At 39.7% G+C, this 24,580-nt stretch overlaps 1 protein-coding gene across 2 annotated transcripts in view; it reads left to right on the top strand.

Moving 5' to 3' along the window:
- WWC2 (WW and C2 domain containing 2) overlaps positions 1 to 24,580 on the top strand; it is a 212,587-nt gene that overhangs the window by 84,977 nt on the left and 103,030 nt on the right. Inside the window, exons 2-4 of one of the 2 annotated variants that reach the window (XM_002815328.6) lie at positions 7,986 to 8,095; positions 22,303 to 22,506; positions 23,297 to 23,373. In XM_002815328.6, coding sequence (XP_002815374.1) covers positions 7,986 to 8,095; positions 22,303 to 22,506; positions 23,297 to 23,373 — 391 coding nt within the window. The remainder of the gene's footprint in view (positions 1 to 7,985; positions 8,096 to 22,302; positions 22,507 to 23,296; positions 23,374 to 24,580) is intronic. The other variant, XM_054554785.2, reaches the window with a different exon arrangement.

A 24,580-nucleotide genomic window follows, 5' to 3' on the forward strand; every position in this document is an offset into this window, starting at 1 on the left:
GTAAATTAACCATTTAAAATGATCAATTCAGTGGCATTAAGTACATTCACAATGTTGTGCAACCAATCCCTATATTTAGTTTCAGAACATTGTCATCCTCCTCCAAGGTACCCACTAAGCAGCTTCTATTTACCCCTTTCCTTGTCCCCTGGCAACCATCAACCTGCTTTCCTTTTTTATGCGTTTGTGAACTGGCTATTTCATATAGTGGAATTGTACCATATGTGATGTTTTGTGCCTGGCTTCTTTCACTTAGTGTAATATTTTGGAGGTTCATCCATATTGTAGCATGTATAAGTACTTCATTCCTTTTTATGGCTGAATAATATTCCATTTCATGTATATACCACAATTTTTTTATCCATTCACCTGTGGATGGGAATTTGGGCTCTTTCCACCTTTTGGCTGTTATGAATAATGCTGCTATGATCATGCACACACATGTACTTATTCGAGTACCTATTTTCACTTCCTTTAGAAGTAGACCTAGAAGTCGTATCGTGGGATCATATGGTAATTCCATTTTAACTTTCTGAAGAATTGCTAAACCATTTTCTACAGAGGTTGCACCATTTTACGTTGCCACTCACAATGTACAGAGTTCCCATTTCTCCACATCCTTGTCAATACTCATGTCTTGTGTGCGTGTGTTTTTTAATGATAGCCATCATAGTGGGTGTGAACTGGTGCTTCACTGTGGTTTTGATTTGCATTTCCGTAATAACTAATGACGTTGAGTACTGTTACTATTTGTATATAAGTGAGAAAATGAAGGATAAAGAAAGCCTTGCTCTTGAAGTTATTTTCAAATTAGTTAAGTATCCTTTGAAGAAAGGAAATGTTTACTTAAAATTAAATGAAGTGTCCTACTATTCCAAATAGGAAGACTGTTAAGCCATTAATTCTGTTTAAATATTTCATCGTTTTCATAACAGAGATACTTGTAAAGCCTTCAGGTTTATTTTTAACTTGAGCTTGTTTTCCATTTTTCCATCACCTGGTTGGATTAGGGATCCAATCTAATTTACTTCTTTTAAACAATAGCACTCAAGGTGAACTTCTGGTCCCTGAAGTTTACCGATCAGTATTACCTCAGAACTTAGAGATGTAAATCCTCAGGTGCTTCCCAAATCTACTGAGTCGGAAACTTTGAGGGTGACCCCAACAGTCTGTACTTTCATAAGCCTTTCAGTTGAGTCAGATCAGATGCACGCATAGGTTTCAGAACCGCTACTGTAAACCAACATTCTCAGATTGATTCTATGATAAACAGCTCTTGTGGGAGGTGTAATCCACAGTGTTGGTCTCATTAGCACCAACTTTTTTTTAGCTTAACTAGTCAGACAATATGAACAATTAACTTGGAATCATGTTATAACCTCCTATTTAAGAAAGCATAAAGCATACAGTTTTACCTAGAAATTGCTATTCGGTTTACAAATCATGTAAAAAAGAGGAAAGTATTTTTCACAAGCAACTTTTGATCTTTGGCCAAATACTGAAGTAATTTAAGAGGCACATACCCATGATGTATATTTTTCCTGTTATTTGTAATTTTTCAATTTTTTGGTCCTGCTTTTCATGAGCTATGTTTCCTTTTATTCGTAACTAGACTTTATTTTTTACTTCTTCAGAGCCAACATTGTGAAGGCTTGTAGTGTGAAGGCCTATGCAGCAGAGCTTGCAGCCACCACTGCCCTATAGTACAAATGTTGACTGGAGAGACGTGTGTGTGACCCTAACACATGCTTATTTGGAGAGGAGTGTTTATTTTTTTCTCTGCCCAGGCTATTCAAATGGAAAAAGTATACCTACTTTGCAGAGTTTTATGTATATACATTTATGTATATTAGAGCATGTGTGGTACATGATAAGCATTCAGTAAGTGTTTTATATTATTAGTATAATTGCTGTACGTAAAATTTGACCTTTAACATAGAATTTTTTTTTTTTTTTTTGGTGACAGAGTCTCACTCTGTCACCCAGGCTGGAGTGTAGTGGCGCATCCTCAGCTCACTGCAAGCTCCGTCTCCCGGGTTCACACCATTCTCCCGCCTCAGCCTCCTGAGTAGCTGGGACTACAAGTGCCCCCCACCACGCCCGGCTAATTTTTTGTATTTTTAGTAGAGACAGGGTTTCACCATTCATAGGATGGTCTCAATCTCCTGACCTTGTGATCCGCCTGCCTCGGCCTCCCAAAGTGCTGGGATTACAGGCGTAAGCCACCGTGCCTGGCCTAACATAGAATATTGTAAGCATTGAAGCTTTTGCAGATACTATATCTGGATCCCAAAACCCAACAGCATGAACCATGTGCTTTTTCAAAGGCAAATCACCCACAAATACTGTCTTTCAAGAGTGTATTCATGAAGTAACTGTAGGATTAAGTGTTAGGTGGCAGAAGGGAAATTCTATGATAGGGCCTCCTAAAGTCCTCCTGTTTACAGCCTCTAGGTTAGCATGAGGGAATGGTTAGGAATGGTTAGTAAGTGAATGTCAAAAGAAGAATCAGAAGGTTTGAGGAAAGGTTTCTTAGGGTAGGGGGCATTGAATATAGACTGAAGGAGAAATAATTAACCATATGAGAAGAGATAAATATCAGATAATAAGAGATGGAATGAGACTGCAGAGTAGGCAGGAGCGGCTGGGGTAAGGGCAGGAGACTGGCAGGCTAGCCTGGAGAGGGGATGCGAGACATGTAGAGAGGAGTGGGGTGTGTGGGTCTGGGGGAGCAGACCTGGGAGACAACGCAGTTGTGTTCAGATATTTGAAAGTCTGTCATGTGGAGGAGGTATCAAACTAGTTCTCCTTGGTACCAGGTGACAAAACTCATGCCAGCTGTAGGAGGACCAGACCTAGGACCAACAGAGGGGAGAATTGTCTGAGGACCCAAGCAGGTGCAGACATGACGTGAACTAATCTGAAGAAATGATCTTGGTTAGGCCACCTCGTTATGTTTCCTGCCAGCTCTGTAGCACTGGGTGAATCATTTAAATCTTGGAGCAGCAGTCTCCTTCCTAACCCATTGCACCAGGCTAAGGGCCTTCCTGGCCAAGTCCTAGGGTGACAAATTAGTTATCTGCTTGGCTGTCCTCACCTTGGCTCCCCAGGGCAAGCACCAACTCCTTTCCTTGTTATACGTTATACCCCCCCACTGCACACAGACAGGATCTAAAACACAGGACTTTGTGACACGTTTTATGTTTCACATAAAACACAAAATTCTGGATGTGTCACATACAGAATTAAATCTGTAAAAAATGGGAATGGGGCTGGGCGCGGTGGCTTATGTCTGTAATCTCAGCACTTTGGGAGGCCAAGGTGGGTGGATTACCTGAGGTCAGGAGTTTGAGACCCGCCTGGCCAACATGGTGAAACCCTGTCTCTACTAAAAATACAAAAATTAGCTGGGCGTGGTGGCACGCACCTGTAGTCCCAGCTACACAGGAGGCTGAGCAGGAGAATCACTCGAACCTGGGAGGCGGAGGTTGCAATGAGCCGAGATTGTGTCACTGCACTCTAGCCTGGGCGACAGAACGAGATTCCGTCTCAAATAATAATAATAATAATAGGCACGGTGTGGTGGCTCACGCCTGTAATCCTAGCATTTTGGGAGGCTGAGGGAGGTGGATTGCCTGAGGTCAGGAGTTTGAGACCAGTCAGGCCAACATGGTGAAACCCCGTCTCTACTGAAAATACAAAAAAATTAGCCAGGCGTGGTGGCAGGCGCCTGCAATCCCAGCTACTCGAGAGGCTGAGGCAGGGTAATTGCTTGAACCAGGGAGGTGGAGGTGGAGGTTGCAGTGAGCCGAGATCGTGCCACTGCACTCTGGCCTGGGTGACAGAGCGAGACTCAGTCTCAAAAAAAAAAAAGTTATTTCGAGGGAACTAACTGACATCATTATAAATGAAGATTCTTTTAGGACTGTGGAAAGATTTCTAGTGCTTTATCCTTGCTTTAAAATTCAAGTTGTGAAACACATCTTTACTTCCTCCCTGTTCTCTTAGAGCAGTTCAGTGATGTTTCTGTGAGCAGATTCTGTAGTAATCATAAGCAGTTGACAGGATTCGCTCTGCTTTGTGTTAGCCAAACAATGAGAACAACAGATGCTACAAAGTAAAAATAACTGTTAAGACTTTTAATGTGTGTGCTAAACTGTACATTTGGGAGGCTCTGAATTGTGGCAAGAGTTTTAGTAACCTGAAATGTTTTTTTCAAGTGCTTATTCATTTAGTGCAATTAGTACAAAGTCAGTTTTTTTTGGAGTTGTGCTTGTACTCACACAGTACTCACCATCGTGTAATTGTGAAGTGAACAAATACATCACTGTGTGGCATCTCATGTCATAGGACACGTACTTGAGTTGACAATAAATATTAAATGACTGTGAAAGAATGATATAATGCCAGCAAGGAGAGGAAATACCATGCAGAGTTACATTTTGCATATAAACGTTAGCAAAGTGCTGCAGTAAATTACCGTTTTCTTCATAATATGAAATTCCTTTGCATGGTGCAAAGGAAGACCTTTTTAAGCAAAGGGTAATCTCTGGAATTCAGCATTAAGACTAGTTAATTTCAGGATTTTGTTGTTATTGTTGTTGTTGCTTGTTGTTGCTCCTTTGCGGGGAACAAACCAAAAACAAACTCCATCCATTTTTACTTACTTAACATCAAAGAAAGCTTGAATGTGTAAGAAATTCCTTGTGCACAAGAGGAAGAAATTTAAAAGTTAATTAACATTTCCATTCGCTGTATTTGTTTTAATTTATATTGTTTGTAATTTTGGAGTACATCTGTTAGTTCTTTTTGCTTTGTGTTACCTCTTAGTACATCATAGTAATATTTTCTTTTTATCAGGATAGCACCATAATTGGGTGCTTAATTTGTTTGGAACCTGAGAATGTTGTTCTATTTATATTTTATAATTTGCATAAGAATTCAATCCTAAAACTTTAATAGTTACAAATATCTATGTAATGGTCTTACTTATTGTAGAAAATAAAGGATTGATATTTGAAGGAACTCTGCAAAGAAATTTTTATATTAAAAATTTTAAGAATGGAATCTTCTGAATTTTTCAGAGTTCACAATTACATGTATACCTATAGATGTAATTGTAGTCTTAGAACAGTGACAATTAAATGCTTATCTGCTAACCAGTTAGTGGAACAAACTGGATTATTTCCAAATGTAATCAAGTTACTATTAACTTGTAATCATAGCACATGCTTTCAAGCTTTTATAACTTCTTCTTCTTAAAGTAATAAATATATTCCTGTCATATTCATGCTTAAGCACATTGAATTGGTGCCTGGGTAATACTGGTCTAATATTTCTGTCACTTAAACTTACCGTTCTCATGTTTCCTCCTTCTTCATTTCTTTAGGATGCATGTGCCTTTTAGACAGCATTGATAATGGAGTTAGTGAAAGAGAATCATCAAACAATGATACAGAGGGTGACCTGGCATAGGAGCTCTATCTAGTTGCTTTATTGAGGTAGTCAAAGAGACCATGTATGTAGACAAGGAGGTGTCCCAGGGTATAGGGATTTTTGATATGGTATCTCACTGTTTGTCAAAAGAAAAATCAATTTTCCGGGGCAGTTTTTGATAGAAGACAGAATTTGAGCACAATTCTAAGAATAAAGTGTTTTGCATTTGAAATCAGATTGAGTTCAAATACACTCCATGTTTACAAAGTAAATATGGCCAGTTTCCATATTTGGGTACATTGCTTAACATGTTTGAGATTCATTTTACTCATCTAACATACATTGAAGCTTACCATTTCTCGGATGTTATTCTGTTTAGTTCTCATCTAAACTTAATCTTTCCTCCTACCCCCTTAAAAAAATACATTAGGAAGCTAGGGCTTTTAAGGCTAATGACTTGCTCTAGGTTGTATAGTGAGTAAGTGACAGAATAAAGATTTGAGCCCAGATCTCTTTGATGCCAGATTTCAAGCTCTTCTAAGCCGGTGGTTCCCGCACTTTAGTGTGGAGCAGAATTACCTGGAAAGCATACATTGCTGGGACTTAGAGTTTCTGATTCTACAATAGGGCTCAAGGATTTGTATTATTTCTATTTTTTTTAAAATCATTTTATTTTTTTTAGAGACAGGGTCTTGCTCTGTTGCCCAGGCTGGAATTCAGTGGTGCAATCATGGCTCACTGCAGCCTTGAACTCCTGGGCTCAGGTGATGCTCCCATCTTGACTTCCCAGAGTACGGAGATTACAGGCATGAGCCACCATGCTTGGCTAATTTTTTATTTTTTTAGAGACAGGGTCTCACTGTGTCGCCCAGGCTGGTCTTGAACTCCTGGTCTCAGCTATCCTCCTGCCTCAGCCTCCTAAAGTGTTGGAATTACCAGGCGTGAGCCATGGTGCCCAACCAGAATTTGTATTTGTAACAAGGTCCCAGATGTTGATGCTGCTGGTTCTGGGAACTATATTCTGAGAACCACAGTTCTATGCTGTGCTGCCTGACTTGATTCCTCTGAGGGATAAATGAGAGAATTCACATGTGCTTGTGTTAATAATCATTGACATTTATTGACCACTTATAATGTCCTGGATGCTCTTCCAAGTTAATTCCTTTTTATCCTGAGTTTATTTTAGGAGCTAGTTAAATTGCAGGGAGAATATGTGAGGGTATAATCACTATTTCAAAAGGAAGGAAACTGAGTAGGAAGAGGTGCCCAGTAAGTGTTCTCACAGTGAGTCAGTGGTAGAGCAGGTTACCCTCATTATTGCTTCTGTCTGCTGAGCTGGTTTGGAAGGCCAGTGTCTTCTTTGGAGCCATCTCCAGAAGGAGAGATTTCATGCTATAGGAAGGTTGAGAGAAAAGTAGACCCTTCCTTTCATCTATTGGTGTTTTTTTTGTCCTTGGAGGACTATTGCAGAGCAGGCCTGGAAAAGAAGAATTTTCCTCCTTTTTATATCATTCTTGAGCATTCTGAAGGGTGGATTATGTACTTTGTTATTCTGATGAATGATATGATTCTGAAAATGACCTATATTTCAGTTGAACTGTGAGATCTTTGATAGTCATTAGCATGGATAAAAGGGATTCCAGGAGATTTTGTGTGTCAGAACCATGCTAGTGGTGCCAGTGCATTAAATTAGAAAATGTGTTGACTGATGGTGGCCACACTCCAGCAAGGCATCTGTGGTGTTAACCTACCCATGGCTGCTCCAGTAGCCAAGGAAAATCTCAAAAGCAAAATGCAAGAGAGTGAGAAAAAAAATCTATCGTAATTAAGTCTGAAACCTGTACTCTGCTTAGGAAACTGTGTGGTTTCTTCATTAGTTTTAAAGAGAAAAAGCCTACAGAGAAAGCGTCTTAAAGAAAAAAATAGTCTTAAGAGAGAGTATAAAGCAATTTCAGAAGATGAGATCAGATTGATATATGAATGAATACTTGATGTATTTGGTTCAGTTAAAAATTTTGTTGAGTGACTATTATGTACAAGATACTTATAAAAAAAATTTGTCCTTCGTCTCAAGGAGAACTTATAGTAGATTTCACAGTTGAATGTTTAGTTAATTTATAAATGAGCGTCCAGTCTGAAATTGGTGTAACCTGATGCGGATCTTGTCTCGATGCTACTCATAGGATTTTCATGATACCAGTATTTGAATACTGGGACATATTTTTCTTTTTAATGGGGTATCTGTTTCACTGCAGAGCTAGAGCTAGATCCCAAGCTTCCTCACTCTCAGCTTGGTGTTCTCCCTGATTTAGGATGCCTTTATTTATTTAGTGTATAGATTTATCTCCAAATATTAAGCAGTGAACTTTCAAAAGGGTATTATGACTTGTTCTACTTTTTTGGATATATACATCTGTATTTTATCCTTGTTTTTTTTTTTTCTTTAAGATTTTAAATGCAACCTAGACACTTGTGGTTAGGGTGCTGAATTTTGACATATGCGCTTTGACGGAAAGAATCACTGGTGTGTCTATTCTGGTTTGTTGTAGGTTAACGAAGCCCTTGTCATTTGCTGATTGTGTTGGGGATGAGCTGCCGTGGGGATGGGAAGCAGGGTTTGACCCTCAGATTGGTGTCTACTACATCGATCACATCAACAGTAAGTTTTCCTTTTTGGTAAAAGCAAACATATCAGAAAAGTAATCCCCCAAAACCTACAGTCACACAAAAGAATAAACATGTTACAAAGTGAATTTCCAAAACCCCATTTCCTTAGTGACTAATATTTAACGGAAATGCCTGTCTTGGTATTTGGGGCATGTACATAGAGGTGTCCTTATGGGGACAGAGAGGGAAAAAGGGTGTCTGGCCTGTGTGCCTGCCTGCCTGCCTGCCTGGTGGGGAATGAGGATTCTCCTTCAGCACAGGTCTGGGAACCTGTGGGGATCAGAGCTGCTGGGCTCCTCTTTCCATGGCCACTGCACCTTCTGACGGGCTCTTCCTTTCCTTGTGTTTGCCACAGAAAGACTTGGGCGTTGGCACAGTGTTGTTTGTAGGCTGCGACTGGGGAGGGGTTGGCCCGCATCAGTGGCTCTGGAAGACATAGCATAGCTGGGAAAGGTCCTAAACCTCTTCCTTTTTTCTGTTTCCTGATTTCTTTGTCGTTGGAAGGGAAAAACCTCTCATTTTAACATTTTAAATCTGTCACATCTCTGCCATGGTAAGTCTAGGGCAAAAGATTACTGTGGCCGTGAATGACTTTCAAAAACACATACTTTGAAATATTTTTTATTTATTTGTGTATGTTTGTGTGTGTGTGTTTATATGAATATCTAGTGCTCTATCTACTCCTTTAAAAATTTATTCAGATGGTAGCATACAATACTCATTCATTTTGCTTATTTACTTAAAAATAATTATTTTATTTTTATAGGTTTTGGGGAATACATAATGAATTTATTCCTCATTGTCTTATTTCTTTTAGATCTATTCTTATATTTAAAATTTGTATATGCAGTACTCTGTAGTATCTTTAGGAACAGTATCGCTGTAGCAAAGTGTTTCATTTGATACTCATTAGTAATGGCTTGCAGCTGCCCTTGTGTAGGTAGATGATGTATTTCTCAAGAGGCCAAAAAAGCCTGTATTATTAGCTGCGAGGCACCATCTTCCAGGCGGGTGAGGTGGAAGGGCAGAAAGGAGCATAAGCACTCTGAAGTCCGGTGAGCACATATGGTTAGTGATCTGTTTCAGTAGAACACCTGTCATACACAGCTTGGGAACCAGCTTTCATGTATACTGTACATTATTAATTCAACACAAATACAAATAATAGTTTCTACAAGTTGTTACCTCAGCCTCTTTTATATGACCAGAAGAAATGTGACTTTTCTGTAGAGCTATTATTTATCTCTCCCTGAAAGTTTCTAAAAGTTCTATGAAGAATCAATGATTGTGTTTTTAAGTTAGCTTTTAATTTTGCTTTCTCATAAATGTTTATTGATATACTGTATTAGTATATACCAGGTTTTATTGTGTATCAGTCACTGACAACCAAATGTCATCTGTAAGGGTGAAGTGAACTAATTTTGGTAAAATTAAGTTCATTTTAAGCACTGTGTCTCACCCTTATGTCACTGCAAATAAACAAGTCAGTGAAATACCTGAAATGTATTAACTATTTGACTCTCATTTTTATGCTTATTTTAGATGAATAATTATGTAGCTTTCTTTCCTTAAAGTAGTATTTGGGAAACCAGAAACCAACCTCGCCATCCTGGGTCAGCAAAAATAAGCTCTCTTGGTACCAAAATGAGAAAAGGAATCCTCTCAGCCTCCTTCTCAACACCTACAAACTCTTTGGTATCTAAACCCACCTTCAGGGCTTCCTCCTCTTTCTCAGTGAAGGAGGCATTCCTCTGGACACCTCTACCCCTACAGATACCTCTCAATAACTTTTCTATTTCATCCTTCTCTCCTGTTTGATATCTTTACTAGTTATTTCCTGATTTCTCCCACCATTTCTATTAATAAATGATTCTTTTGTCTTAATGTATAAACACTGGAAACTCTCAAAACGAAACCAAAACTGCAAAAGAAATACAAACAGATGGCGTTAAACTCCCTTTCCTCACCCTCTCAAAACCATCCTTCAACCAGAATCCCTTGCCAGCTGTAGTTGCCTCCTCTTCCCTTCACAGCCAGACTTGCTGAAAGCTGTAGTCTGCAAGAACTCCACTTCCTCCATTGTTCTCCATCATCTCAGAGAACCTGTTCTTGCTGAGGGCACCTAAGACCCCACAATGTAGTTTGGATATTTGTCCCATCTAAGTCTCACGCTGAAATGTAATCTCCATGTTGGAGGTAGGGCCTGACGGGAGGTGATTGGATCATGGGAGTGGATTTCTCATGATGGTTTAGTGCCGTCCCCTTGGTGCTGTCTTTGCTGTAGTGAGTTCTCACAAGATCTGGCTGTTTGAAGGTGTGAAGCATCTTCCGCTTACTCTCTTGCTTCCTCTCTCACCACATAATGTGGTGCTTCCACTTTGCCTTCCGCCATGAGTGAAAGCTCCCTGAGGCCTCCCCAGGAGCCCAGCAGATGCTGGGGCCGTGCTTGTATATCCTGCAGAACTGTGAGTCAGTTAAACCTCTTTTCTTCATAAATTACTCAGTCTCAGGTATTCCTTTATAACAAGGCAAGAAGGGTCTAATACACCCCACAAACTATCAAATCCAAACAACACTGTAGTCTTGTCTCTGTGACTTGCCACCGTGAGTTATTCCCTCCTGCTCTTTACTCTTTGGATTTTGTGACATACTGTTCACATACCTGACCGCACCTGCCCAGCTTTCTTTTGCCTGTTTCTTCTTCACCAGGACCTGCTGTCAGGATTTCTGTAATAGTCTTTAGTCTTCTGCTGTTTGCATGCTGCAGATCTCCTTGGGTGGTAACTTCAGTTACTTCCTTTGGGCTGCTGGCTGCCACATCTGTCTAAGTCTTTCTCAGAGTCCAGATGCATGTGTTCTATTCCTTGCTAGAAGGCTCTTCCTAGTCTGCTTGCACTAGCCTCTCCTTTTTCATCTCCTGCCCTGCCTGGCACTGGAGGCCTTTAGGAGGACCCTGTGCCTCCTCAGCTGGCTGCCTTTCTTTGCATCTGTAGAATCTAGCCTGAGCACTCTCTGCACAGCCCCTAGGCCCTCCCTTTGACTGAAGGCCACATCCTTCTAGGGGCAGTCTGCTCAGGTGCCACTGCTTCCCACAGGCCTTCTCTGATACCCACCCCTCCACCTCACAGGTCCCCGTCCCATTCTGGTCGAGTGCCCCATCCAGATATTTATGGAGGACCAGGTGCATAGGGATTTTTTTAAAAAGCATTTTCATATTGCATTTATGTTATTTTTTGTATGTTTTCCTCACTAAATTGTGAGCTTCTTGAGGGCAATGACTGCATCTTTTATGTTTTCATTGCAGGGCAACTAGTATAATGAGAAACTCTTGAAATGTTGAAAAGAAGAGCTTTATTGTTTAACTCAGCAATCAAAAGCTTTCTGTTCTTATTTAAAGGAATTAAAGTACATTTCAAGTATAAATTATGTGTCAAAAAACACCATTTTGAATATTTTAAAACTTTGCTATTAGAATATAAAATTTTAAGTCTGCTATTTTGCTGTAATGGTAATGGTATTCTGGTGGTCCGATGTACCCAAATTACCAACAGCAAACAGTTCACCCACTGAAAACGATCTGGTCCATTGTCTCATTAATCTTCAAGACATTCCTGTGAAGTAGTTTGGGAAGCAAATGGTATTATCTTCTCAAACAGCTGTTCCACACATATGTTGTGTTCTGACATTGTATAGTTTCAGCATCATTTTCTCATTATTTAAATAAAAAATGAAATAAGGAATAGCCAAACATTTCTAAGAAACACTATTGAATATTTAGAAGTAAAAGATGTGACCTTGACAGTAAACGTTATTTTAGGCCGTAAGTGTTGTATGATCATATTCGCCTTTCAGTGGGTGTATGTGGAGTGGGGGTATAGATGCCAACGAGGGATGTTTGCAACTAACTAGAAGGTAAATAAGGAGGTATGGTTTATAAGGTTTTGATATTATTAATACAACCAGAAGTAAATCACTTTTTGGTAGAGTCAGAGTTGTACCGTAATTTTTTTTTCTTTCTTTTAGTAATCAAGGTTTCGTTTACATACACAAAAATGCACAGATTTTAAGCGTGTATTTTGAGTGGAGTTTGACGTATGTATAATCGTTTGTAACTTGCCCCCGCATCAAGGTACGAACTTCTTCTGTCACCCTAGTAAGTTCTGTCCTGCCCCTTTCCAGTCAGCCCTTCCTACTGCGGCAGACATTGTTCTGATTTCTATCACCATAGCTTAGTTTTGTCTGTTCTGGAACTTCATGTAAAAAGATTGTGTTCAGTTTTGGGAATAGATTCTTTCAGCGTGTTTTGCAGTTTGCACCTGTAGTCCCACCTACTTGGGAGGCAGTTTGCACCTGTGGTCACACCTACTTGGGAGGCTGAGGTGGGCAGATTGCTGGAGCCTAGGAGTTCAAGGCTGCAATGCGCTGTGATCACACCACTGCACTCCAGCCTGGTTGACAGAATGAGACCCTGTCTCAAAACAAACAAAAAGTAATGGTGTATAGGAGAAAAGTAGAAAATATAGATAAGTGAAAAGAAGAAAAATTACCTATGTTCATACAACCCAGAGTTAACTAAGTATTCTAAAATCTTTTGATGTGTATCCTTCCAGACTTTTTCATATTGATACACACATGCACATATACACAGTTTCTTAAAATTTATTTTTGTCTTCATTTTTTGGGGGTAGAGATAGCATCTCTCTGTGTTGCCCAGACTGGTCTTAAATCTGACCGCAAGGAATCCCCCCGTCTCACACACAGCTTTAAATGTATTTTACATCGCAAATGGGATTATATTATATATACTGTTTTATAAACTTTTTCATTTAATGTATAATTTTCACCAAAAATTTTTTTGCACCATCATATCAATTCTTTTGATAATAGAACTTCAAATTTCTGTCAGATGATTTTCATAGAATGTAGTCAAGATTCTTTGAAGCTGAGCATGGTGGCTCTTGCTTGTAGTCCCAGCTACTCAGGAGGGTGAGGTGGGAGGATCGCTAGAGCCTAAGAGCTCAAGGCCAGGCTTGGTAACATATAAGACCTCGTCTCTTTAAAAAAAAAAAAAAAAAAAAGGTCCTTTTGTGCTGTTGCATAAACCCTTCTGTGGCACATCATTCCTTTCAAAATGGGTTTCATATTCATTTACTGGACATTCGAGACTAGCCTATGGGCTAGTCCTTCTTGGGGTATTGGTAAAGAAATGAGATTGTGTAGTGAAATAAGGAAAGGACCACCACCATGCCAGGAGAACACGGGGAAACATGAAGAAGCAGCCTTTCCATTCTAAAGAGTGTAGCCACGGCTACTTGGAGAAAGTGCTTTAAGCTGACACCAAAGAGATCACTGAGTTAACCAGGCTGGAGAAAAAGAGGGTGGGGAGGAAGGAGGACCACAAGTAGATTCAAAGGTCTCAAGAAGCTAGAGAAAGCAGGACTTGAGGAGAGACATGCGGGAAATTCAGTGCAGCTGAAGGCTGCTGTGACTGCGGTAACCGGGGGTTTTGACTGGGGCAGGGAACGGGCCAGGTTCTTTTGTCGGGAATCTTTCAAAGCCCTCTTTAATTACTGCCTGTTCCATGGAACTGTACTCTTTTCAGCCAGAAGAAACGCATTTGTGTCTAAACTGCCATGGTACTAGCCATTCTCATACAGTAGCCATGCACATAGCCATTCTACGCTCGAGGCACTAATTGTGTTCTACATATATCTATGTCACTATTTCTTCTACATTTTGTAAGTTTCTTGGAAGGAGGGATCATGCCCGATTATCTTATTTTTCCAAACTCTGTAGTAGATGGTCAATAATTGTCTGTAGAAATTAACGAACAAATAATAAATAAATATAGCAGATACTTTATAAAAAGGAAGATAAGGAAAGTTACTTATATTCATTTGATTTATTCTTCCTGAGCACAGTAGGAAGAATAGAAATACGCATTATAGACAAAAAAAACTTCTTTGAAGAATCTAATGTTATCTTCTATGATAAGCGCTTGTAATTCACATGTGTTCTCTACCTATAAAGTTTCACATCTATAAAACTGATGGAATGTGAATTCCCTTGAGGTACAGGGCATTTTAACAGTATTATATATTGCTTCTTTAATATAGTAGAAAACAGCAAATTATATTAGAATGCCATGAGCTCCCAAGGCCACTAGGTCTTAATAAAAAATACCACATTTGTATAATATACTTAAGTATTTACATTTAAAAAATAATCTTCACAAATCTATTCTGCAAATACAACGATGGAGATGAAGCACCATCCTGTTTTATGAAGCCTTCTTCTAAGATGCCTTTGGGAACCCTCTTTTGTAGTTCATATTTGAATTGTGCAGTATTTCAGAAATGAGAATGCTTCCCACTGACTCTCTTGTAATATGCGGTGTTTAAACCAGTCTATTGGAGTGTTTTTCCTGACCTATCCAAGACAAATGCTGATAGTTTATTATCATCATCATTATTGCACTTTATTCATTTAAGTGTCAGTCAGTGTTTTGTGGCATTTTAGCCAGTGACAAATATTTTATTGAAATATACCGTGTCCCCAAGATGGAGGGAAATATGATTGGCTGAAACCTCAAAAGATTGAGAGAGAACTGAGAGTACGTATCTTATAATTATTATAACTTAAGAACATTTCAGATTTTTAACATACATTTTTAATTTTTATTATCTCTTTATTTCATTAGTTTATTAATTATGTATCTCATCGTCACAAATTGTCCCAGAACTTAGTGGTTTAAAATAATATTTATTATCTCATGGTTTCTGTGGGCCATGAATCTAGGCAAGACTTGGCTGGATCCTCTGGCTCAGGGTCTCTGTGGTGGTTTGCAATCAAGGTGTCAGCCAGGCTGCAGTCACCTCCCGGCTGACTGGAGAAAGATTTGCTTCCAAGCCACTCGTGCGGTTGTTGGCAGGATTCACTTCCTTGTTGGCTGCTGACCACAGGCCTCCCTCATTCCATGCCACGTGGGCCTCTCCACAGGACAGCTCACAACGGGGCAGCTTGCTTTGTTAGAGCCAAAAAGCCAAGAAGAATCAGGGAGAGAGAGAGTGAGCAGGACAACAGCACAGTCTTTTGTAACCTAATCTCAGAAGTAATATCTTGTCACTTATTCTATGTTCTGTTCATTAGAAGCAAGCCATCAGATCTAGCCCATACTCAAGAGGCATAAATTACTAGGAGATGAGGATTATTGGGAGTCATCTACAGTTCTGAAAACTTTTGAAGACCATACATTTATATTTGTTAGAGGATGAGTTCTATACTTTGAGGCAGGTTGCACTCACATATGTAAATATTGGAAATAGATACAGGTATTAAATATCAGGATAATCAGAGACCTGAGTTATAATGAATATTTAAACCTGAGAAGTTTGGACTCTTATTGACTGATCTCTGCCCATCTCCCACATTCTCCAGATGGCCGGGCTGCCTTGTGGTGGTGATGTCCTTGAAGATTCTTGGCTGGAGGGTCTGTCCATCCTGTACATCTCTTGTTTAGACATCAGCTCTAGCATACAGTTTGTTTGTTTTTTTCACAGTTAGGTGAGATATACATCTTTTGCATATTTAAATATTTACATCTTTAAAATTAGTGTTTAAAATACTACTTTAGAGAAAGCTCAACTTTAGCCAGTGAGTGTGAGGCAAGAGCTCTAGGTCTAAAGCAGTGCTTGCATTGTGCCCGTCTGACTCAGGCCATTTTGTTGATCACCCAGGGCTTCTCTTGGCCTCAAAAGGACCCAGGCTTCACAGCCTGAATCACTTTAGTTTAGAGTCATCCCTTATCCCTAGAGGCCAGATTAAACACCCCCACAGAACCAGTCTGGTCTCTAGAAATTCCTGTGGGCCAAGTCAGATGCCCTCTGACTTATTAACGAACAAATAATATATAAATATAGCAGATTATTCTCTAGGTTTTGACTTGCTGTAGCTCTTGGGGCCAACCAGAAATACTTCGCAGGGCTACATTAAGATTGAGATTACCAGGCAAAGCTTTTTGAAGACAGTATGTGTCCCTGGGCATTCCAGAAAATTGATAGTATTTCTATTCTAATCTATCAGGAACAGCTTCTTACGTTCATATAGTGGCCAGCCCTATGGCCCATCTTGTTTTGATTATACCCAGGATTTAATTTATAGAGGTGACTGAGTGATGATGGGAAGAGGTCAGTGCCATTGAAAGAAGTCTTATTATAGTTCTCAAGGGAAGGGGGCATACTACAGCATTCCGGGCCACATAGTGCGGAAGCGCTTCGGTTCGTTGGGAGGCAGAAGGAGCAGAGGAGAAATCATGGCCCAGAGCCTGTGTTGTGGTTTCCTGGGGAAGGAATGAGTGAGGCGGGGTAGGCAATCTGAACAAGTTTAGGATTGGCTAGACTGAATAATTTCAGCAGACTCTGGGTTATGGGAATGGTCTCTAGTTGTCCAGTGTCTTCCCTGGGGGTGACGTAGGGCAGGGGAAATACTGGTTTGGAGTGTGAGTTAGATAAAAGAGAGGTTAGGGATATGGGCTTTGGACTGTTGGTTTACATATGAAGGATGGGCTCATGGGAGTCATCTGCTGTCTCTAAGAATTAAATTAGCCCTGGGAGGGGCAGTCTCTTCCCAGACAGCAAGGCCCCCAAGACATCAAAACATCATAAAATATATAAAATTTAAAAAAATGATCAATACACCATCCACTGACAAATGGAAAGTGCAGCATTATGTGTCATACTAAGAAACTTTGAGAAGCAATATTTTCTTGATTGTTTTTCAGTCTCATCTGCTGATCTGCCCCTTACATCTTGTATAAATACATATGTGGTGGAGTGTGCAAATTCCACTAAGGGAAGAGGGAGCAGAGTGGATATAATATTATAATTTATTAAGTTACAAGTCTCTTTTTTCCCCAGTGTTGCTGCCATGTGCACAGATTGAGGGGAAGTGTTGAGCATATGTATATATAATTCATTTGTTACAGCTGACTCTATCCCATTTTCATCAGCTGGTTCAAGCCAGGGTAGGTTAACATGGGTGCAGAGTGATCTGTGGAGCCTTAGTTCTAGACACAGATGCTCTCTGGAGTCAAGGCTGGGGAAAGGAATGTGACTTTATAATTTCTTTGCTTTTGCAATCTAAGTATCAGAGACAGTGTTATAGCTTGCTGGCATTAAAGGCTTTTTGTATTTTGCAGTATCTCATTTAATCTTCCAAACAGCCCCCTGAATTAGCTCCATTTTATTAAGGAGGAAATTGAACCCTGGAAAGGTTTAAGAACCTGCTCAAGGTCACACAGTTTGTAAATGACACACCTGGATTTGAACTCAGTTAGACTGAATACAGGGTTTATGATCTTAACTACTGGGATATTACAACTCAGTTCTTTTTTCCAGTATTCATATTCTTAAAACTTCCTCAGGACTCAAAATAATTCATTTGCTTTTTTTTTTTTTAAACTTTCATTATGACCTGAGTCTCAGTATTGTCAATGTACATTCCAATATGGAATCATTTTAATTATTCAGGTATTAGGTGGAAGGAAGAGTTATCCCTCCTTTTCCTGTTTAGTTTTTCACAGCGCGGGTACCTCAGCCCTTCTGAGGTACCTGCATTATCACTCAGGTGGTAGTGCTACCGTATCATTTTGTTTTTTTCTTCTTCCTCCTGCACCTCTGTCCCTTCTCATCCCCTTCTAGTAATAAGTGTTGAGGTTCTTGTTGGAACACTTTCCTTTTATATGTTCCATAGTCCTTCTGTATTCACCCCTTTCATTTCCAGTGTGGCCTGGGCTGACTAATGTACACTCTCTACACCCCTAAGAAAGGGGTTGTGGAACTCTGAGTGGGCTGTGGAAGTATTTTCAGGTATGATATGACATCAAGGGCTTAAAATCTAAGAGTACTGTTATTAATGGTGCACAAAAATGATTTTATTGAGGCAGTTAGGCTGTGCCTTAAACTAATTTTGTTTTACAATAACCAGAGCAGCTTATTTATTCAGTTCTCTAGTAGAATCTTAGAAAACAATTGCTAGAACTTGCTGTTACATTTCTCTATTAATGACAGGTTTATTTTCCTTTTTTATTTTCAAGAGTGATTCTTCCTCTCATTTGTCCCCTGCCTTGCCCATGCGCACAGTGTTATAAGAGCCATCACGGGAGGCTATGACTAGTACAGTCCAAGACCAAACTTCTTCAGTTTTCATCTGCATAGATTATACAAGGGTATGTTGGGTTGAGTTCTCTCAGAAGCAAGCCCTAAGCCAAGAATTTAAGTGAAAGTGGTGTATGAAGGAAATCCCAGGATAAACCAGTAAGGAAATGAGGAAAGAAAGAAAGTGAAGGGAAAGAAACAACTGAAGGTTTTATTTCTGTGAAGTCTCTGACTCCACATGGTTGTGGTGGCTCTAAAGTACAATTTCTACCTCAGAGTTTGCCCTACCTGGGAGTTCTTTCTGTCGTCTTCACTAGTCAGTCATGGGCTGCAGGTGAGTTAGCGAAGTGCTCTAGAGCGGTCAGACATCCATCAGCAACAAACAGCAGGCCGTGGCAGAAAGACCCGAGAATACCAGGATAGGACACCAACAGTGTCCACTAGAAAGGCTGCATCAGAAAATATTTGTCCATATTTCACCCTCTTTTTACAATCGAGAGACGTGAGAGTAAGAGAGGTAAAATACTTCTCTTAGAGTCTCACATCTGGCTAGGTGGATATGGAACCCACACGGCCTTACTCCCTAATCAGTGCTCTTTTCAACAGCTGGTAGTGGCAAAGGATTTTTATTGCTGTTCCATTATACCTCATTTCTCTTTATCAGTCATCATCAGTCATTCATTTGAACCTTGTAAAGCATATTTTAATAATAAACTGTAAATCAGCTTTATTATTATATACAAATACATAAATTGCATCTATTTTCACTGTACAATTCCTGAGTTTTGACAAGTGTATACCATGTAACTATCACAATAATCAAGATAGGGAACATTTCCATCCCCTCAAAAAGAGCTTTCTTCTTGCTCTCTTGTAACAAGTACTTCTCAGTACTGCTGGGCCCAGGCAACCACTTTCTGTCATTGGATTAGCTTTACTTTTGCCCAAATTTCATATAAATGGAATCATACAGCATGTGGTCTTTTGTGTCTGGCATCTTTTCACTCAGCATGTGTTTGAGAGTCTTATATATTGCTGTTGAGTATTTTGTTTCATTTTATCGCTGAGTAGTATTTTATTGTATGGATGTACCACAATTTGCTTAGCCATTACCTGTAATAGTTTTGCCTATTATGAATAAAGCTGTTAATGAGCATTTGTTTAGAGGTCTTTCGTAGATACATATTTTCATATCTCTTGGGTAAATAACAAGTTGTAGGATTGCTGGGTTGTATGGTAATTGCTAAGTTGTTCTCCAAAGTGATTGCACCATTTTAGATTTCCAGTAGCAATGAATGAGAATTCCAATTGCACCACATCCTCTTCAACACTTGGCATTGCCAGTTGTTAAATTCTAGCCATTTTACATAGTGAGCAGTGGTATCCCATTATAGTTTTGACTTGTATTTCCCTGATGATTAGTGATGTTGAGTCTCCTTTCATCTGCTTACTGGCTATTTGAACAATAGTCAGTAGATGTGCAGGTTTATTTTTGGACTCTATTCTGTTGCAACATAGCTGTTTTATCTAGATTATGCTTATTCCATCATTTCTACATTTCGAGATCTGTTTCTATTGACTGATTTTTCTCCTGATTATGGGACATATTTTTGTGCTTTTTATGTTGGTAACATTATAGTGGATGCTAGACATTATAAAGTTGGTTTTGTTGTTGTTGTTTTCATTGAGTGCTAGGTTTTGTGCCTTTTAGGGAGTTTTATACTTTTTTTCTTCTGACTGGCAGTTAAGTTACTTGCTGACCAGCTTGGTCCTTTAGAAGCTTGTTTCAAAGCTTTGTTAGGTTAGGTTCAGAGTAGCCTTTACCCTATGTCTTATTTAGCTCCGTTGTTAAGTTGTAACTTTGCTGTGGTGTCCACTGGATTCCCTAGATGTTCACTGTGGCCTTTCTCCTCTGGCTGGTCATAATTTGAAACTGTCACAGCCCTGTGTGAGCTTGGGGAATTTATCTGCCTATAGCATCCCAGTTGTCCTTTGCCTGGCCTTGTGCATTTCCCCTTGTCATCTTAGCATTCACTCACAGACTTCTTGTGACCCCTGTGCAAATTTCTGGAACTTCTCCAGTCTCTGGAGCTTCTCCTGTGCTTTGCTTTACAAATTCCACCTGTCATGGCTTCCGTGAAATCCGCTTCCCTCTCCCTTCAATTCAGCAGTGCCTCCTTTCTCTGCTTGAGTTACCCCTCTTTGCACTGCTGTCCAAAAAGTGCTTTCAGACAGAAATGTAGGATAATCGTGGGGTTCATTTCACTTCTTTCAGAGATCACAATCCTGTACTACTGTTGTCCAACATCTGAAAACTGTTGTTCATATATTTTCACTTCTAGTTACAGTGGCCCTGTTTTTCCACCATTGGCCTTCTTTGTGTTTTTAAAAATCTCTGTTGGCCTTTTGTGTATGAAGCTTCATGTGTTTTCTGTATTAAAGCCGTGCTTCTTTTTGTCCCACATTATCCCGTTTGTGTTTGCTGTTGTTGGGAGTGGGGTCCACTCAGATACGATGTCCTGCTAGAGACGAGATCTTAAGTCACAATACCATAGTTTTTATGCCTTTGAACTATTCTACTTTTATTTTAAAACATGTATTACTGAAGACAACACACAGAAAAGTGCGTAGACTGAAATAACAAAGTTTAACAAATATTTTAGAAGTGAACTGTGTAATTTCGATGGGTGAAAGAAATAGAACATCAGCATCCAGGAAACCTCTTTTATTTACTCTGTCCCATTCTCAACCCCTTCCTCTACTGGCAAATGGCCACTCTCCTTTCTTTCACAGCAGAGGGGTCCAGTACATGTCTGCAGACACAGGGGGATATCTCTTAACCAACCTACACTAACCATCACCAAAACTATCCATTCTCTTGTATACACCGTGGTATCCCAGTGCTGGACACCAGTACACTCCAACTCCTTGGCCCAACATGTGGTCAGAAACATGTGAATTTTTAAATGTGAGAACATAAAATGTTTAGGGTAATCTGATTCTTTTGTTTTTGTTTTTCTTCGTGTTTTATGGCCCCTACTGTAGCTTTACAGTAAAGAATGTGTTTGGAGTTTTAAACTGAGTGTAAGCTGCCATGGAAGACAGAGGATAAAGGGCTGACTTGCAGATGAGGTGGCTGGGGCTCCTTCTGGAGGAGGCAGCATGTGAATGCTGTTGCAGAGCACTGGTTCTTGGGCTCGGCTGCTCACTGGAATCACCTGAGCAGCTTTTAAATCTACAGTGCCTGGGTTCCACCCACAGAAACTCTAGTTGGTCTGGGTTTTTTTTAAAAAAGGGTCTCTGGTTGATTGTAGTTTGCGGAAGTGCAGAAGCAAGAACCAGGACCTTAGGCTAGAGCATTCTGTATAAACAGGACCAGGGTTTTGTTTGTTTGTTCATTTTTAAATTTCAGATCCACTGCGGACTCACCGATATTTTTGTAAAATACAAGAAAATGTGAATTACTAGAAAAGTGAAAATGTATACACACAAAGAAATGCACAATGTTTATCAACAGATAAACAATAACTAACTAAAATCGCTATAATGATTACAAAATGTTTTCTCTCTATTTCTGTCCTTACTGTTGTGGACATGAAACTGAGTTCATGGACTGGTGTTGGTCTGCAGAGTAGACCAGCTTTGATGAGTGCTGATGCAGAGGGCAGTGTGGCTAGAGTCCTGTATTAGGTGAATGAAGGTAGGTTGGGTCCCGATTATGCAGGGCCTTGAGTGCTGGAATGAATAGCTTGGCTTTTATTCTGTAGGCACTGGGGAATCACAGAATTCTTGAATGATCTGATTGACAACATTGTGTGTGGTAGATTTATAGTGAGAATACACTATTGATGAGAACCTGGAAGAGGAAGGAAGTTGATGAGACTGGGTAAAATAAAACTATAAAATTTCTGGAGCAGTCACTCCAGCACAGCTAAATAAAATCCTTAGAGGATACAAGAACTTAAGCTAGCCTACTCCCTAAAGCTTAAACAATCCGGAAAACAAAGTTAAATTCTAAAAAATACCCTCCACCTAATGTTTTCAGAAACCACACAGATAGAAGATCCAAGAAAACAATGGAGGGGAGAACAGGAGAAGATGCTCAAGGACTACCTCTCTGTGGCACAGGATGCCCTCCGGACACAGAAGGAACTGTACCATGTGAAGGAGCAGAGGCTGGCGCTGGCCCTGGATGAATACGTGCGATTAAATGATGCCTATAAGGAAAAGTCAAGTTCTCGCACAAGCTGTAAGTACAGTGTGGCTATTCAGACTTTAGAAGTGGAGACTGAATTGTAGATAACAGAAGACCACTTACATTTCTATGGAGTTTAATTTTGAGTCCTTTTCCCTCCTAAGCAGGAAGAGTCTCTCAAAACCGTTGAGAGGTGAGGGCACACCCCAGATTTTCTCACCCCTACTTCAGATAAAAGAATCCCCATTTGGGGGTTATGCATGCCTTCTGTTTCTGCACCTGCCTCTGCCAGGTTGCCTTTTGTGCATTTACGAGTTAATTTTTACCTTTTCAGGACAGTGCAAGTAGTTTGGCCCTTTTTGCTACTTTTGTACAATATTTTTAGTGGGGAGGAACTGGAACTATTACATAGAGTGTAATTTCTGTTGACCATCTGCGTTGATTTACCGCTCCCTCATTGACTATTTGGAGCTGGCTTTGTTTAAAGAAGCAGCTGTGATGAGCTCAGCAGTTCTGCTTAAATTATAAATTCCTTGATACAATGCAAAACTCTGATATACTGCTGCAGTATAGTCCTCTAAGGACATAGTGTGTATAAAATCCAGAAGAAAATTAAGCACCAAGTCTTAATGACATTTCTCTTTATGGAGTTAAAAAAAATGGTAGAGGTTTGAAGATTACTTTTTATATTTAGGTGTCTGATGAATGGCAATAAAAGAATTATAAAAAGAAAGCAAGTATTCACAGAAGCACATAAATCTTGTTTTTAGCTTCAGTAAATTCTAAGCTGAGAACTAGTTATGCAGCTTGTAAATAATTAGTTTTTCTTTTTTCTCTATAAAAGTATTCTCAGGATCTTCATCCAGTACTAAATATGATCCCGATATTTTAAAAGCTGAGATCTCCACTACAAGATTAAGGGTAAGAGGTTTTAAATTGTGGTTCTATGTTGACCCATATGCATAGAGTCTGAAGGCTGTGGAAGGGGCTTTAGTGATCAGTTCTCATCTCCATTTGGTGTAGAAAACTCCTCCCCTTATCTCTGATGAGTGGTCCTCCTACCTTGATGTGAACAAGTTCAGAGTATGGGATAGTCTTTATTATTGAGACAATGTGTTCCATTATTGGGCAGTGTTGTTTTTTTTTTGTTTTTTGTTTTTTTTTGAGATGAAGTCTCACTCTGTCACCCAGGCTAGCGCACTGCAATCTCCGCCTCCTGGGTTCGAGCAATTCTCCTGCCTCAGCCTCCAGAGAAGCTGGGATTACAGGCGCGTGCCACCATGCACAACTAATTTTAGTATTTTTAGTAGAGATGGGGTTTCACCATGTTGGCCAGGCTGGTCACATCGGTCTTGAACTCCTGACCTCAAGTGATCTGCCCGCCTTAGCCTCCCAAAGTGCTGGGATTATAGGTGTGAGTCACTGCGCCTGGCCTATTGGGCAGTTTTATTGTTAGCAGTTAGAATATTGAATCAAAATTTGAGTCTTGTAACTTGCTTTCCCTCATTGTGCTGAGTTTTGTCCTCCAGAGTTAAGCCAAGTTGCTCTTTTGTCAGACAACCCAATATTTCAAGATGCCCACAACTTAAAAGTCTAAGTCAGACTTTACTAGGTCCGCATAATGCCTCATGGAGAGGTGTTTCCTGAATCTTGGCCTGAATCTTTTTAACTAAACTGTTGTTAAGGCCAGAACTTGTTTATCCTTGATTTTTAGAATATTAAAGTCTGGTCACCAAGTAAATAAACTCATGTAACCAATACCCTGGTCTTGAACTAGGTTATTACCATGATTTCTCCTCATTATTTCCCCTCTCCCTTAAGGTGGTACTAGCCTCATGAGCACTGAGGGTTAATTTTTCACCTGCTTTGAACTTCCTAAGACGGGATACCATATGTGTTAATTTGATGGCTCGCCTTGCTCAACAGCATTTTGAGATCCACATTCATTTTTGTTGCTGTATAGTGTTCCACTTTTGTGTACATACCATAAATTCTTTATCTCGTGTAATATTGATGTACATTAAAGTTTATTTCAATTTCTGATTATTAAAAATTATGCCTTAATGTACATGTCTATTATGCATTATATGTGGAACACTTATATGTGGACCCTTAAAAGGAGATCAAA

Source organism: Pongo abelii, chromosome 3, assembly GCF_028885655.2.
Source record: "Pongo abelii isolate AG06213 chromosome 3, NHGRI_mPonAbe1-v2.0_pri, whole genome shotgun sequence".
In the NCBI taxonomy this organism is placed as follows: Eukaryota; Metazoa; Chordata; class Mammalia; order Primates; family Hominidae; genus Pongo; species Pongo abelii.